Below are 17,798 nucleotides of genomic sequence, written 5' to 3' on the forward strand. Positions count from 1 at the left end.
AGGACCCCTCCTCTTTTTGTTTCCTGCAACCTCCGGCTAACGTAAAACCTTAGCAGTGCTTCTTCTTTCTCCAGAGCAGAAACAGAGAACACGTTTGTGTTATACGAACTACAAACTGTTGTCGTGTGACTATATCTCTATGTCCTTTTATGCCATTAAGTAAATGCAGACCGGTTGAAGTATTTGGACATTCGTTTCCGTCTTTCCACCAAAAAGTTTTCATCATTGCTCAGAAATAAAACGTCTGAACTCCTGGGGCAATCGCTGTGGATTTTAAATGGTGTGCAACCAGTCTGAGAACATTTCAGCATCTGAAGTCATCTCTGCTTCCGGCGTTTTACGTTTCTGACATTACGAGGAGGCTTTTTAACATTACTGCAGCGAAACAAAAGGTTTTTTTATTTGAACCCATTATGCTAATTGTTACACCAAAAAAGCACAGAGTTTAAACTTGTACAGAGTGTCCCTCTAGAAGACGCACCTTCACAACGGCTCGCGGTCTTTTTCAGCGGGAATCCGTAACCTTATCAAGCCGCTGGAGCACTTTTCTGCAAAGGTCCTTTTTCTTACTTTCCCATCCGGAGGAGCCGCTAAAGGTCAGAGACGACTTAACTTTCTCTTCGCGATGAGTTCCTCCGACGAAGGTACGGTGCCTTCCAGACAATCCACACACCTGCAAATGAGGTTTCCTTCTCACGCAGAGAACAGGTTGTAATGAATTAACACTTTTCCTTTTTTTATTAGAAAGGCTACTGTAGGTTAGAAGTTGCGGATTAAGCCATCTTTAAAAATAACTGGACACAAGTAGATCTATATATTTACTTCTGAAGACAAAACGATCTGGCAGACATGTTCTGTAATAGCAAGATTGTAGAAAAGTGCATCTCAAATGCTTGAAATGACATTTACCAAGTATTACAAATCCTTTGAGACTTGTGTTTGAGCTCCAGAAAACTATTCAGACTGATTTAAAGGAAGCTTTTAATGTGAGCCCGGTCCGTATGGAAGTCATCTGTACACTCATTATTTTACTGAGAAGTAAGTACTGCTGAAATAAAACGACGTTTATTCACACTGGAATGGATATACCAGGAGACCACCAGGGATTTGTGGTATTTTCGGAGGTTGTCTGTGTTCTTAATCCTTAATTATGCTGCCAATTACTAATTAGATTCAACCAAAGACAGATGTGGTCTAATAATAGCTGTGTGTCAGTGGCATTTCATCAATGTGGCAGCAACATTTCCTGTTTTTCAGGCTTTTTTTCTCCTCCATTTTCTTACAGAAGGAGGTTAGAACCACAATGTTGGTGTAGAAATAATGTTTTTAATGTAAATAAACATTGGAAACATTAGTTTATGGCCTCAATCAGTAGTTCCAAGTCTTCTTCAAAAACAGCACGATGTTTATTTAGTAAAGCAGGGATACGCTTTAGGGCGGGGCTTCTTTGTGATTGACAGGCAGTCCCACGGCGTTGTCTGTGTCTTACTCTTTCACGGTGTGTGTTCAGCTCATTAAAAGTTAATTGTAACATTCTTTGTTCGCCTAAAAAAGGTCTCGTTCAGATCAAGATGAGGAGAAGGTGACGATCAAAGGGCTGAACCAGGGGTCCACAAACCAGCGGGTGACATCGCAGTGACTCTTTGCTTGCACGTGACAAAATACTGAAAGTAACACGAGGTATTGCTATTTTTAACATATCAGGAAACATGTTTTGTGTGCTATTCAAGAACACATCCATAAGAGGCTCATCTTGCTGCTCAGGCATTGCACGTTTGGCGTACTTGACTGACGTCATTGCACTTTTAAACACATTAAAAAGTATTATTTTAACTGCTGTTAAAAAAGAAACATGAAGCCATTAGCGTTTATTGGTATCTATTCAAACTCTGGAGCGATTTGTACATCCAGGAGTTTGAGTAGTTTGGAGGCAAAACCAAAACATGTGCAGTGATTCACAATTTAGCCTGCAGGCCCGCGGTGTCAATAATATATAATAAATGTGTTCGACAGTAATGGCCTTCGACGTCCCCCACTGACTGCCGTCATTAGCTGCTTTTTTATAGCAAATGTAAAGCCACGTTTTACATAGCAAGTCTTTAGGAGTTGGGATTTCTTTCCAGTGACATTTCTGACACTACTAAACAAACTGACTGCAAAGTTTTGCTTCGTATCAGACAGGGATCACTCGTCACACATGTCCCAGCATGCTCGTTCATTATATCGCTCGTTATATAGTATATATAGTGCATATAGTGAGCTATTGATAGCTCCACAGTGCGCTGACTCCTGGACATCTGAGGCTTGTGGCCTCTAAGCTGGTGTCGACATCTGTTGGGGGCCGTTCCTAAAAACATGTGGAAAAGCCTTTTATCCGAGGTGCATGGGGAGACGCTCTCCTGTCCACCTGCCGTTACCAAGCAACCAAAACCTGCACGCCACCGTGAGGCTGAGGATGACGAAGAGGCAATTATTTGGCAGTGAGCTCCACTGGCGAAAGCGAACAAAGATAACGACGAAGATAAATGGATTTACAGCACCGCAGGTCGGCTCTGACGTCCTCAGAGAGAAGGTTTACATTATATATGTGCTATATATATATATATATATATATATATATATATATATATATATATATATATATATATATATATAAAATCGGGCAGCAGCATTTGGCAGAGTTCTTACAGTCATGGAAAACCTGAAAAAGTCATGGCATTTCTAAAAAGGTTATTTCAACCCCTTGAAATCCAAAAGTGTAGTAAAAGTCATGTAAATGTGTTATATTCATGTGTTCATGATGTTCATTCACGCTGAGTTTGAAAGTTTAACATGCTTTTTAAAAGAAGGACGCTCAAAATATCAGCAGCATACATACAGGCATCTCTATAAATGTTTATTCTTTTAATCAAACTATTGTCTCTCATTCATTTGTGTCATTTAAGGTTTACTGTATGCTTTGAATCCTCATTGTTAGTTGAAATAGTCATGGGAATGTGGTTAAAAGTTATGGAAATGCGTTTAAAAGTCATGAAAATTTGGTTAAAATGTATAGAAATTTCGTTAAAATGCAGGGAAATGCGTTTAAAAGTCATCGATATGTAGTTAAAAGTCATAAAAATGTTGTTAAAAGTCATGAAAATTTGGTTAAAACGTATGGAAATTTCGGTAAAAGTCATGGAAATCCATTGGTCAGAATGTGTATGAACCCTGGAGGGACTTCTAGTAGCATGAATGAGATCAGAAAAGACAGGAAATGCCTGGTTGTGGAGGTGCGAGAGGTCTGGACGTGTCCTGCACTAAAAGGATTAACTTGCTGGCTTTGAGTCTCCCAAGGAAAAGCTCGGAAATTAAAAAATATCGACGTTCAAGGCTTTTTGACGGATGAAGATCATCCAGGTTCATAGCTACGGGAACAAATAAGATTAAACAGCAGCCAGATGAAAGTGACCATCAAAGTGATATATCATCCCTGTCCACGCGCGTGATGGATGAGTTATGAGACGCCTCTGCTTCCCTTTCGGCCCTGGCGTCTCAGTGGTGGTTTAACCCTGGTCTCTGGCCTCGAGCAGAGAGCTCTCCAGTGGACCCCGCAACAGACGTAATGATCAGTGGGCGGCTGAGAGGACCGTTAATCAATGGAAGTGGACTCATGATCAACTGGACTGGTTGTAATGGTCCAGCCTGCAGGGGTCGAGAAGATCTCTAATGGTTATGAACACAGTGTGAGGTCCTAATGGATGGATGGATGGGACCATATTGCAGGATGACTTAACCTCAACTTGCCCCTGGGTTAAATATAGAATCGATCAATGAGCAATGAGACTTTACAAAATGATGTGTAACATACGACTATTGGTTCGCCGACAGCGGTTTTGTTCGCCTACGTCTTGTTGGCCGTCAGAATTGTGTTTTTTTGCAACCGGTGAACAGGAAGTGACCATATTTGGTCTAAGGAGACGCTTGTATACGTGTCTGGTGAAGCATCCCCTGCTTCATGGTCTGTTTGAGTCTAAATGGACCATAATTTACTAGATGAACATCGTGCTGTATTGAAGAAGACTTGAAACTAGAGATTGAGACTCAAACTCATGTTTATAGCGATTGCGTAATCATACTACAGGTCGTTATATACTTAAAAGTGACATTTATTTGTAGCGGGAATGACTTCAGATGCACAAATGCACAACGTATCGATAGCAGGAAGCTAGTTTTGTATCATCCAATACTACCTGTGAATGCAGCAGACCTGTCCAGAAAAAAATGGTGTCCTGGTCTCTGCTGGTCCGGGTTAATTGTTAATTATTATTTTTTTTACCATTTCCTCCTTTCAACTGATGGACTCTGACAGATGAAACAGGAATGAACGAGGTAATCAGATCGTGGTAATCAGCAGTTTGTTGTGTTTGTTGCCTCCATTAGCGGCTGTGGACACACGTCAATCAAACCTATGAGGCTCACTGTGGCTTCTTCCATTTAATTCCTTTCTTTTCGCCACCTTGCTGGCTTGTTGTACATTGAACCGACGCTTCAGCACGGGCCGCACACATCCACGCTTTCATTGTTTAATGTCACTGATGTTAAGCGACGAGGCAATTCATTATTTCACGATATGAAAGCCTCAAAGTAAACGATTCCCCCGTGTCTTCAGGCCCCGTGGGGGTTTGCGGGAGAGAGCGGCAAACAGAATTCATGAATCTGTAAACAACGAAGATACAATCAGCCGACACGCACACGCTCCGTGTTTGAAGATCTTTCATTCGAAGATTGTGGTTGTTGCATCGGAGATAACGAGCTCCATTAGAGGTTGGATTTTGGTCCAGATAAAGACCTAGCTTCGGTGGGTGTCCCCGCTGTAGCCGGCTCGCGCCGCTGCTAGCTCCCCGCTGCAGCCAATTAGTGCTGCTGCTAGCTTATCGCTGCTGCTAGCTCCACACTGTAGCCAACGAGTGCTGCTGCTAGCTTCTCGCTGCTGCTGGCTCCACGCTGTAGCCAACGAGTGCTGCTGCTAGCTTATCGCTGCTGCTAGCTCCCCGCTGTAGCCAACGAGTGCTGCTGCTAGCTTCTCGCTGCTGCTAGCTCCCCGCTGTAGCCAACTAGTGCTGCTGCTAGCTTCTCGCTGCTGCTAGCTCCCCGCTGTAGCCAACGAGTGCTGCTGCTAGCTTCTCACTGCTGCTAGCTCCCCGCTGTAGCCAACTAGTGCTGCTGCTAGCTTCTCGCTGCTGCTAGCTCCCCGCTGTAGCTAACGAGTGCTGCTAGCTTCTCGCTGCTGCTAGCTCCCTGCTGCTGCTGTTGCTACTCCCCGCTACCCAAGCCGGGTGTCGAGCCGGGGCTGGTCCTGCTACCTTCGGTGGTTTACGGGAAACTAGCAGCAGCGCTAGCTGTCTACAGTGGGGAGCTATTGGCAGGATCGACGTGTCTCTGGTGGGAAAGGTGCGTCGATACTGATCTCTGGATTGATCCTGCGCATTTCCCCCGTCAGCAGAGGTCGTAATCAGGTACTTAACCCGTCTGTGCTTTATTTATCCAAGAGATCCCGCTCCTCTCTCTCTAAACTGTATTACTTCAACGTCGTTTATACTCGTTACGAGTACATTTGACTCACAAGTTAATTGCTGAGCTTGTGCTCCAGCAACTCAAGCAGTTTAGAAATCTACACGTGATTTAACAAACCATCAATTTAGTCTTATTGTACACGTCACCTGGCATGTTGGAAATAATTCATCAGTACATAAAAACTGTGTGTGCAAGCAAAACTACAGCATGTTCAATTTAAACCGAGGAAGTCGATCTGCAAAACGTAATTCATTCAGTAAATCCTGTCATAAAAATAATAATAATAATAAAGTAATTCATGCTACCTGCCTCTTCCAATGGGAGTACAAATGATAACGATGGATACTTCATTTGCATTATGGATGAAGTGTTTTCATCCAGCAGAAAGATTTCCTCCTGACGTTCTCCTATTGGAGATGTGACACAGGTGTACGGCGCGTTTGATCAATTAAAACCACTGAAATGTTAAGTGCTTTTGATTATTGTGCTGTTATTAAAAACCCATCAGGCTAATTAACGCTTCACAGCCTCACCAGGTATAGGTGTAGAGAATGTACGGCTGCGTGATGATACTACTACAGCTGCACGCCTCCGAGGATGAACGTACAGGCGCGTACGTGTAACTGCTGAAGTACTTTAGTTCCACGAGCTGGTGGTAGGAAGAGATTCACCATAAATGTCTCCACTCGTTCATCTTCTGCATCATTACATGTTTAATTCTGGGACTCGATGGAGCATAACATGCAGGCAGGAATGCAGGTGAAAAGCATGCTGGGATCATACAAAGACTGTATGTAAGAAGTGACCCGTCGTATTGTGTATTGAGGAGTCGCCCCCTGGTGGTCAGGAGAGAATGCAGCTTTAACACATGAAGAAAAGACTTCTATACAACCAGAGGAGTCGTGCCCTGGTGGTCAGGAGAGAGAATACAGCTTTAACACATGAAGCATATACTTCTATACAACCAGAGGAGTCGCGCCCTGGTGGTCAGTAGAGAGAATGCAGCTTCAACACATGAAGAATAGACTTCTATACAACCAGAGGAGTCGCCCCCTGGTGGTCAGTAGAGAGAATGCAGCTTCAACACATGAAGAAAAGACTTCTATACAACCAGAGGAGTCGCCCCCTGGTGGTCAGTAGAGAGAATGCAGCTTCAACACATGAAGAAAAGACTTCTATACAACCAGAGGAGTCGCCCCCTGGTGGTCAGTAGAGAGAATGCAGCTTCAACACATGAAGAATAGACTTCTATACAACCAGAGGAGTCGCGCCCTGATGGTCAGTAGAGAGAATGCAGCTTCAACACATGAAGAATAGACTTCTATACAACCAGAGGAGTCGCCCCCTGGTGGTCAGTAGAGAGAATGCAGCTTCAACACATGAAGAAAAGACTTCTATACAACAAGAGGAGTCAACCCCTTGTGGTCAGGAGAGAGAATACAGCTTTAACACATGAAGCATATACTTCTATACAACCACGGTAGCAGCCCCTGGTGGTCAGTAGAGAGAATGCAGCTTCAACACATGAAGAAAAGACTTCTATACAACCAGAGGAGTCGCCTCCTGGTGGTCAAGAAAGAAAATGCAGCTTTAACCCAAAAAATCTGTCAAAAAACCCATAAAAGGATTTTTTTTGTTTTTGAAAAGATTCTTTTTTCATGAATGTTTTGTTTTACTTTGTTAGTCGAGGACCCGTACACCTCTCCACTCTCTCCACCTTTAAGGCAACAGATTAATAATTTTAATCTACGCACCGTCTTAGTGCGGGAAGCGTCTACTCTACACTTCCAGTCCTGTGACACATAAACGCCACGAGGCCACAGACGAGGTCGATGCCCAATAAAAAATTTAAAAAAAGGCGCTGAGTAAATATCTGTATCTCCATTTTACGACCGCGGCGGAGCAGAGAGCGCTGATCTCTGACCGCTTCTCAATCCCACAGATTTACATCCGCCCGGCGGTGGCGGCGGCGGCTCAGAGGTGGAGCCGGTCGTCTGTCAATCAGAGGATCGCGAGCGGTTCATTAAACGCGGCGCCTTCAAATAGAGCGGCACGGGTGGAGGTGCAGAAAAAGGAGCGCTGTAACTATCTCACCCGCTGGGTCTTTAACGGGCGACCCTGTTTCCACGTAACCTTTCTCCCGCGGTCCCATTACGGCGAGGCCAATCAGAGGCGGTGGAAAGAGGGAGGTGGGGAGGGGGGGGGGGCTTTTTTTTCTTCTAGATGCCAGGGTTATAGCGGCTCCGCCTTTTTTGACTCGCACAGTACAGGAAAAGCTCCCCGGAGCGAGACCCCCGAGGTGGAGATGAATGCATGTCTGAGTCACGCTCGGCGGCGGCGGCGGCGGCTTCCCGGTCGTTATCCAAGTCGGCTCGTATTTATCTCGCCTTCCGCCCGAGACGATCTCTCGCTCGCGAACGAAGGTGGGGTCAAGGCCACTGAAAAAAAAAAAATCTATATAAATATACACTGAAACGCCGCCACTTAATTCACACTCCACGGTACGGAAGGACGCGCTGTACCGAAGGCTCGTTCGGGGCGCTGCTGCCGCTGCTGCTGCATTCTGGGAAACGCTCCAGTTATAGAGCATCTGCAATTTACGCAGATTGGGGTTTGTTCCCATTTGACCCCCCTCACCCTCCGCCCGCCGCCCCCGGCGGCCGCCGCGCTCCTCAGCTCATCGGCGGCTGCGTGTCGGAGGCCGTGACTCACTTTCTGCCCACGGACAAACGTGGGCGACGAGTTCCCCATTGTCGAGGGTCTTTTGTGCGACCGCGAAGTGTGATTGACGCTGCCGGGAGAGTCGAAATCTAAAAAGAAAGAGAAAAAAAGGTTTGATTGCACGACAAAGGAAAGTCATTATCGGGCTTTTGGGAAAGAGAGATGTAAAAAAAAAAACACATGATAGGAAATGATACTTACAAGAGATCTAAGAAGTCTCAGTTCATGTGTGAGTTGTGTTGCTTTTGTTCTTTTTTAAAAGTGATCATTGAGCTGTTGATAAGAAAAGTGAGGCGATACAGTTTGAATGAACACATAATGAATGGAAAGGACACATCTGGACTACATCTGGAGGAGGAAACGTGCATTATTAACACAATAAAGCTTTTGCATTGGACCTTTACACAAAAAAAAAGACATTCGGTACAGAATGAACATAAAAAACACGATAAAAAAATGAAATAAAACTCACTTGATTGGATGAGACACCAAAATAAAAGATAGAAACACTGCAGCGGCGTCCATTTTCTTCTCTTCTGCATGTGTTCTACATAATCCAGAGACTTTTAAAGACGTGTTTTATCCCTCCAGTTCATGTCATGAATGTAATTAAAGACATCGCGTGGACCGCCTGTGGATGCGCCTGAACATCTCACGTCTGTGTGAAAGAGAAGCTGCTGCAAACGTAATGAACCATTTGTTTCATCTCACCATGAAGGTTCACGTGAAGATGTGAAGATTCATTTATGGAATATTAATACAACATGTGTGGGAGCGAGAGAGAGATCCCTGTGGGTTAATAAAACACTTTTAATGATGCCGTGTAGTAGAATATACGGCAACGTGTTATTATAGGTTTCCAATGTTTGAGAGGAATCAGCTAAATGACTCTTTTTGTGCCAAATTGCTAACTTTTCAGGATATAAAAACAATATTTGGGCCTTTTAAAGCGCTAAATATTCAGGAGGATAAATGAAGAGGCAGCAAAGTTCATATTGATATTCAAAAACAAACGATATTTGGCGATATGATGGATGTGCTTCCTGCCCCGCGGTGTGAAGCTCCTCCGGCTCGAGGCTTTACGTAACAAGACTCCCACAGAGGCTTTCAGGACTGCTGCTGAAGTGTTGACTCCATCAACATCCACACAGGAAAATAAACACGCAAAACACAACAACAACAATACACAAAGATCATTGATTCCTTATTTTTAAAAGTCTAAATCCAGAAGACTCGAAACACAAACAAACAAACAAACAAACAGGACTCGCTGCTTCATGAAAGAAGATAACTGGAATAAATCTGTGAATGTATTTATTATAACTGATCCTTTATGGATTAATGGATCATATGATTATGTTTATTTACGCTTCATACACACTACACATAATGTACATACTTTGCATTTTGCACTTTTGTTATTGTATGAATACTCTCTGCGCTGTACTTATCTTTCATTTCATCCCAGCTATTTTAATTTTCAAATTTTTAATTTTTTTAAATTTTCAAATTTTCCAGTATTTACATTTTCAAATTTTCTGTTTAAATTTTTAAATTTTCTAATGTTTTAAAATTTAAAATTTTCACTTTTTCATTAGTCTTTTTTTGTTTTTAATCTTTTATAAATTTTGTAATTTGTCATTTTTAAAAAAAAATTTAAATTTGTAAATATAAAAAAAATGTAATTCTTTTATTTTTATTTTGTGTGTGTCTGCAATCTGCGAATAAATTACATATTAATTCACTTTAAACTCCTTCATTTAAATCTGTTATTAACTGTGATACGAGTTTATTTCATTTTGTTCCTCACCATCGTCGTCTTTCTTGTTTTAGTGCTTCTATTGTTTGTCTTCACGTAAAAAGCCTTGAGCACCTTTTAAAGTGCTGTACAAACTACATGTATTATTATTAATAATAATATTATTATTATTACTATTATTATTATTACCTAGTTTTCTAGAAGAACAAAGACTTTGAAGTGTGAAGAGCTGTTTGGATGAATATGATGAATCAGCCATTAAGCAGGAAACAAAATACCTTTACACACACACACACACACACACACACACACACACACACACACACACACACACACACACACACACACACACACACACACACACTGAGTGTTTATAGTCTCACTGGAGTCACATATCTGAAGCCTGTCGCTGCCAAAGAGAACAAACTGATCAAGGAGCAATTATTCACTGCCAGAGGAGAGGAGAGAGGAGGGAGGAAAGGAGAGGAGAGGAGAGGAGAGAGGAGGGAGGAAAGGACAGGAGAGGAGAGAAGAGGGAAGAAAGGAGAGGAGAGGAGAGGAGAGAGGAGGGAGGAAAGGACAGGAGAGAAGAGGAGAGAGGAGGGAGGAAAGGACAGGAGAGGAGAGAGGAGGGAGGAAAGGAGAGGAGAGGAGAGAGGAGGGAGGAAAGGAGAGGAGAGGAGAGGAGGGAGGAAAGGAGAGGAGAGGAGGGAGGAAAGGACAGGAGAGGAGAGAGGAGGGAGGAAAGGAAAGGAGAGGAGAGAAGAGAGGAGGGAGGAAAGGAAAGGAAAGGAGAGGAGAGAGGAGGGAGGAAAGGAAAGGAGAGGAGAGAAGAGAGGAGGGAGGAAAGGAAAGGAGAGGAGAGAGGAGGGAGGAAAGGAAAGGAGAGGAGAGAGGAGGGAGGAAAGGAAAGGAGAGGAGAGAAGAGAGGAGGGAGGAAAGGAAAGGAGAGGAGAGAGGAGGGAGGAAAGGAGAGGAGAGAAGAGAGGAGGGAGGAAAGGAGAGTAGAGGAGAGGAGAGAGAAGAGAGGAGGGAGGAAAGGAAAGGAGAGGAGAGGAGAGAGAAGAGAGGAGCAAGGAGAGTGTGAGGAGAGTGAAAGAAAAAGGATATGCGAGGAGAAAGGAAAGACGAGCAAGAAAATCAAGGAAGGAAGAAGAGAGGGAGAAGAAAAAGGAAGGGGAGAGACAAAAGAGAGGAAGAGCAGACGGACAGGAAAAGAAAGGAGATGAAAGAGAGAGAAAGAAAGGGGAGGAGACGAAGTAGAGGAAAGAATAGAAAAGGGGTAAGAAGGAGATAAGACGGGAGATTAAGAGAATGAGGGTAGAGGAAACGAGACAGTAAGAAGGAGACATGAGAGGGAAGGAAAGGAGATGGAGAGAGCGAATAAAAACAGGAGAGAGAGGGAAAGGAAAGGAGAAGGAGACGAGAACGTCTCCTTCCATTCGTCAGAGTCTCTCTATTCATTCTGGATCTTTCCGTCTTTTAAATGACACTGGACTTAATTGCCGTCGTCCGTCATCGGCGGCGCCTCCTGCGGCGCCTCCTGCGGCGCCTCCTGCGGCGTAGCGGCGGACTCGAGCCGCCGGCCTGACGCGCTTTTTGTTTTGCTTTCAGCTGAACAAAATGATCTCGACTGTTGAACAGCGAGGAAAGAGAGGAAGAGGAGGAGGAGGATGAGGAGGAGGGATGAATCACCTTTAACGTCCTCCCGCTCCCATTTTAAACCCCAGCATGCCCCATTCAAACAATCTTTTGTCTTAAAATACGTAATTTTGCCATTTTTGAACCGAACGACACAGTTTTTTGACTGAAACTTCTTCCTGACAGACCAAGACTTTGTTTTATTGTGATTTTTGTTGCAGATTCTGGTTCTTTAGGTCCTAATCTTTCCATAAAGGCGTCTTATTGACGCTCCAGGAGGCATTTTTGGGGAATCTGACTCATATCATGCTGGATGTTCATAGTTATTATCAAAATATTTTTAAAAGTGATTTTTTTTTGCAGATATACATTTTTTTCCCAAGACTTTTGCTGAACAAATACATACAATAAACACAAGTATTGTAATTAATTTGGGGTTCTTACGACGACTGAAACACAGAGAAAAGAGGTTTGAAGCCAAAAATTGGTTCCACAGTCTTCAACGCGCTGAATCCTCCGCATGATGCTCAATGTTTGCGTCAGTCTATAAACGTCTTTTTCCTTCGGCGACACAAAAAGGGAACGCTTCTGTTCCTTTGTGTGTTTCCTGTAAATGACGCCGCTCGCTTTGTAGAAACACGCTTTAACGGAAGCGCCTCTGTACTCCAATTACAAGTTAATCGTCTCCTCGGATTGAAATCAATTTGGCGCTTTGAGCGTCTCATCAACTGGATGGAAGATTATCTCGTTTCATTTCATCATCAGAGAGAGAGAGAGGGAGAGAGAGAGAGAGAGAATGTGTTGTTCACGTCAAAGCATCAAAGGTTTCCTAAAGGAAGATGTGATGAGGTTTATTCATCACCTGGCGAGAGTCGTGCTTCCTGAAGGCCTGTGTGGAGGTTAAGAGCTGGAGATGTCAAGAGATTACAGACACAGGAGTCTGAATAAATCGAGATTATTGTGTTGAACAAACAGGATTTCAACCTCGTGTTTGAGTTATTTTGTAGATGCGATGTTTGTGACGTGTTTGCCGAACATTTATTATGTTGTTTGTGTTTAAAAGGTTTACTGTATGCTTTGAATCCTCATTGTTAGTTTAAATAGTAATGAAAATGTGGTTAATGGTCATGGAAATGTCACCAGAACTCATATCATTTTGGTTAGTTATGGAAATATGGTTAAAAGTCATGAAAATGTGGTTAAAAGTCATTGAAATTTGGTTAAAAGTCATAAAAATGTGTTTAAAAGTCATGTAAATGTGGTTAAAAGAGAGACTGTTAAACACACAGAAGTGACTGACAGGAGGGCGGGACTTAGACGACAAGACGTACAGTCATGAATCTGCTTCTTCAGCACCACGGACAGCACCGAGCCGACGTGAACACGGGTTGATGAGGATTCACTGAGGATGATGACGAAGAGGAAGGTGGAGAGGAAGAGTGTCCACCAAAAAAGTGAAAAAAAGAGAAAACGTCAGGTGTTGATGCTTCTCTCCTTTCTTCTCTTCTCTTCTCTTCCCTTTCTCTCTTCTCTCTCCTCTCTTCTTTTATCTTCTCTTCACTACTATGCACTACTATTAATAACACTATTGAGATGTTGATAAGGGGGCGGGACCAATGGTGGCCACGCCCCTTCCTCCCCCGCGGGCTCCCACGCGTCCTTCGATGCAAAGCGCCGCCATTTGACGGCCGACCGGTCGTGACAGGCGCCGTGTGTTTTGTCTGCTGCGCTTCAGTGGCTCCCCTCGTGTGTGTGTGTGTGTGTGTGTGTGTGTGTGTGTGTCCTCTGTGTGCGCTATCGATGTGTCACTTTGACAAAGCGGACTCGCAGCCACCAGTTGCGAGGAAGAAAATACTCCTCCAGTCACTTGTTTTTCATCAGTTTGACGGCGGTTTGCTTTGCGATGTTCTCTTGTCTTTTCCCATCACTCGCCCTCCGTCCTCTCTCTCTCTTTCTCTCTCCCTCTCGTTCTTTTCCTCCTCTCTTTCCGTCTCCTTAACCCTCTTTTTCTCTGTTTTCATCTCTACACATCTACAAATGTGTCGGCCTTCTTCTCTGCATCGCGTTTCCACCGGTGTTCAGTGTGTGTGGCATAAATTTGTTGATCTGAAGCAATGACACACACACACACACACACACACACACACACACACACACACACACACACACACACACACTCAAAGAGATGGAGATGGCAGGTGTGTGTGTTTGTCTGAGAGGAAGAGAAAAGGAACGGAATGTGTGTATTTATTTCCATTTTCATTCCATGTGTCTATATTTGTTTCTGCATTAGTGTTTATGTCTGCATTTCCGTATGTGTGTGTGTGTGTGTGTGTGTGTGTGTGTGTGTGTGTGTGTGTGTGTGTGTGTGTGTCTGGACCACATTGTCTTTTGGATATAAACAAAGTCAAACAGAGACAATCCTAACAAGCTGAATGCTGTCATCTGCATTCAAACACAAGCGACAAACAACTGCAGCTAACGCTCCACACATGCTCACAGTCTGGCTACAAAACACACGACTCCTCTGGTTGTATAGAAGTCTGTGCTTCATGTGTTAAAGCTGCATTCTCTCTCCTGACCACCAGGGGGCGACTCCTCTGGTTGTATAGAAGTCTGTGCTTCATGTGTTAAAGCTGCATTCTCTCTCCTGACCACCAGGGGGCGACTCTGGTTGTATAGAAGTCTATATAAGTGACTCTACTTCTCTCTTGATGTATTCAGTAAACATAGTAAACATGAGTTTATGTCTCAATCTCTAGTTTCAAGTCTTCTTCTATACAGCAAGATGTTCATTTAGTAAATTATAGTCATTTAGAGTCAAACAGACCATAAAGCAGGGGACGCTTTAGGGGCGGGGCTACAAGGTGATTGACAGGTTAAAAAATCCTCCCATTCTTCCATTTTGGCATTAAATACTCAAGATGTCGGACGAGCAGACCAACAGTCTCGCCATCGCGTTTTATTTTAATGCACATATCACACACACACACACACACACACACACACACAGTCTTGTCTCACCGGATGTCCGATCGGTCGTCTGGGTGTAAACTAACCTTGTTTTTCCCTTTCTCTCTCCCTCTCTGTCTCTCCCTTTTGGCTCCTCCCACTTCTCTCACTCCTCTACTTTCTTTTTTTTACCTTTTGTCTCTTTTTTGTCGTCACCTTTCATCATTTCCTTCCTTCCATTGTTTCCTTTGATGCCACACTCCTCTCACTTTACCCACTCAACTCCTATTTCCTTCCTCCTTCGGCATTGTTTCGTCTGATCTATTTCTTTTATTTCCTGTTATTTCATCCCTTCATCCCTTCATCCTTTCATTCATTGTGTTGCTAATCCACTCCACATGTTTTTGACACATCCTTTATTTTCTTCCTTCCTGTTCCCTTCATTTTGTTCCTCTATTTTGTGTCTGCTTTCTCCGTTTTCATCTATTTTCTTACCTCATAATTTCTTAAAACCCGCCACATATCCTTCCTCCTATCTCCTCATCCCTTGTTCTCTATTTTCCTTAATCCCGCCCTCCTTCTCATTTCCTCTTCCCTTTTTCATCTGCTGACTTCATTACTTCTTTTTTTCCTTTCGATCCTTTACCGAATCTCTACATCCTTCCTCTCCTTACCATGTCATTTCCTCATTACCTCTTCCTCCTCTTCCTCCTCCTCCTCTTCCTCCCCGTCCTCCCGTCTCTCCAGCGGCTGCTCCTCTGCCTCCAAGCTGCTGCTCTGGTTCTGCAACACCAGGCCAGTGCCTGTCTAGCTGCTGTGTGTGTAGAGCGTCTCAAGGCTCTATCAAGTGAGTCTGCAGCCTCACACACACACACACACACGCACACAGACACACACACACACTGAGGTCAGATGTTTCAGTTGTTCGCAGCTTCATCAATAAATGTTTCACGTGTATAAATATAGGAAAACGAGGCCTTGATGATGCCAATCATCAAGAACAATCTGTCTCTCAGAGGAGGACGATGCTGCAGGTGCTGGAACGTGTTTTCTCGAGAGTTTTGCTTTTTCAAAGCCTCTCGTGTGTGATTGCTGCGTCTTTCAAGTCGTTCTGATGGAATGAGATCTTGTTAGTAAGACATACGAGAGAGGAAAAAAACCTTTAACAGGTGTGAAAGTGTGAAAACTAAAACCCTCAGGGAGAGCAGCTCCATCCCACGACGCACAGACGAGCTGTAGATGTGTGTGATGGTCGACACCCGGTGATACCTGAACGTTTAGTGTTTCACTGCTTATCTTTGTTTTCTTAAACCTCTTCATGTTCACTACACTGATTACTGATGAAGTGAATGGAAAAGGACTCCTCTGGTTGTATAGAAGTCTATGCTTCATTTGTTGAAGCTGCATTCTCTCTTGACCTCCAGAGGAGGCGACTCCTCTGGTTGTATAGAAGCCTCTGCTTTTTGTTTCCATCTTCCTTTTCTCTTGTTTGTCTACTCTATTTTATGTGTGAGCCTTTGTGTGTGTGTGTGTGTGTGTGTGTGTGTCTCTGGCTGTTCATCTCGTTCCTGTCTCCACTCGGAGTCGACTGTCGGCGTCTAAAAGAAGAAAATGTGACGAATCGTCTTATTTGCGTACGTGGAACTCGTAAACCTCGGAGTGATTCAGGCTCTTAATCAACTTCTCCCTCTCTAAATGTGAAAGTCTCTTTGGACGGCACTCCCCTGCTCATAAACTCCGGATGAATAACGTTTCTCCTGCAACGTCGGCGGTTATACTTCACGCCGTCTCTCTCTCTCCGACGGCTTCCTGCGTTATTTGTCGATGTGTGCGTGTGTTCATTTGCACGTTTCACACAGGGGACGAATGCAAAATGCCCGTCTGTCGGTGTCGGTATCATCAGATCCAGCGGGCGTTACTCCTGAGAGCCTCGTCCTCGATACGGAGCGCCTCTTCAGACACAATGTAGCAAAACCTGCAACATTGTTTCTCGTGCGCCGCTTCCTGAACGGTGCAGAGACACTTGAGCAAACCTCTGTTGAATCTGTCTTGTGAAACACGCTGGCGACGAGCGGCCATGTTTTTAGAGAGAAACGGGAGGAGGGACGCGTGTTCAAGGCTACCTCGTGATTGACAGGTGTTAGTGAAAAAAAACAAACCCCTGTAGAGGACTAATGCTGCGTCCGCACCACACGAGAAAGAGGGCGAGCTCAAATCGTAGAGGCATTTCCTATGGCACCTCTCAGATGCCGTGGCACCCACAGGTATTTCCTGTGTGGCACCTCTCAGAGGCCGTGGCACCCACAGGTATTACTATGGCACCTCTCAGATGTTGTGGCACCTCCAGGCATTTCCTATGGCACCTCTCAGAGGCCGTGGCACCTACAGGCTTTACTATGGCACCTCTCAGATGCTGTGGCACCCACAGGTATTTCCTGTCTGGCACCTCTCAGATGGCGTGGCACCTCCAGGCATTTCCTATGGCACCTCTCAGATGCCGTGGCACCTCCAGGCATTTCCTATGGCACCTCTCAGATGCCGTGGCACCTACAGGCATTTCCTATGGCACCTCTCAGATGTTCTGGCACCTCCAGGCATTTCCTATGGCACCTCTCAGATGCTGTGGCACCTACAGGCTTTTTCTATGGCACCTCTCAGATGCTGTGGCACCTACAGGCATTTCTGTGGCACCTCTCGGGCACCCCTACACTGACGAGTTGCCACTACGAGTTGCCACGAGTTTTTGTGGCAGTTTCTACTGTCTGAGTCGGGTTTTTGGGGAATGAAGCCCCAAGAAGATGTTAAACTTGCGCAAGGATGTATGTTTTTTTTCGAAGTTTGAGGCAGCAAAAATAGCGCAAGTTTATATTTTCTATATTATTTTATAGACGTTGTTTCTGTCCGCGCCAGAATACAATTAAACCAGATGAAACGTTGCACCATGAGGACCGAAATGAAACGAAACATTAATCAGTGATGGCTGATGGGGAAGATCAGGTCTAATTACATCATTACATTGATTATGAGAGAGATCCCCGACACACACACACACACACGCACAGTGGTTGATCAAACTGAAAGTGGAGTGGAGAAAGGCATGCTGGGTATTTGTTAGAATCAAGAAGAAGCCCCGTTTCTTAAAACTTTTTTTCTTTCACCCCGCTGACAC

The 17,798-nt window shown here is 44.2% G+C and overlaps 1 protein-coding gene across 3 annotated transcripts in view; it reads left to right on the forward strand.

Annotated features, from left to right (window-relative positions):
• The window catches only part of htr4 (5-hydroxytryptamine receptor 4), a 55,154-nt gene that overhangs the window by 27,203 nt on the left and 10,153 nt on the right, over nt 1-17,798 (forward strand). For 2 of the 3 annotated variants that reach the window (XM_068572012.1, XM_068572002.1), the window contains one exon: nt 15,377-15,476. The exons of the other annotated variant lie outside the window; for it this stretch is intronic. In XM_068572012.1, the coding sequence (XP_068428113.1) occupies nt 15,377-15,440 (64 nt within the window). In that variant the 3' untranslated portion in view covers nt 15,441-15,476. The remainder of the gene's footprint in view (nt 1-15,376; nt 15,477-17,798) is intronic. 3 annotated transcript variants of the gene reach the window in all.

The sequence above is a fragment of the Clinocottus analis genome, unplaced genomic scaffold, assembly GCF_023055335.1.
Source record: "Clinocottus analis isolate CAN_PGR_092001 unplaced genomic scaffold, fCliAna1.0.p SCAF_1, whole genome shotgun sequence".
Taxonomy (NCBI): Eukaryota; Metazoa; Chordata; class Actinopteri; order Perciformes; family Cottidae; genus Clinocottus; species Clinocottus analis.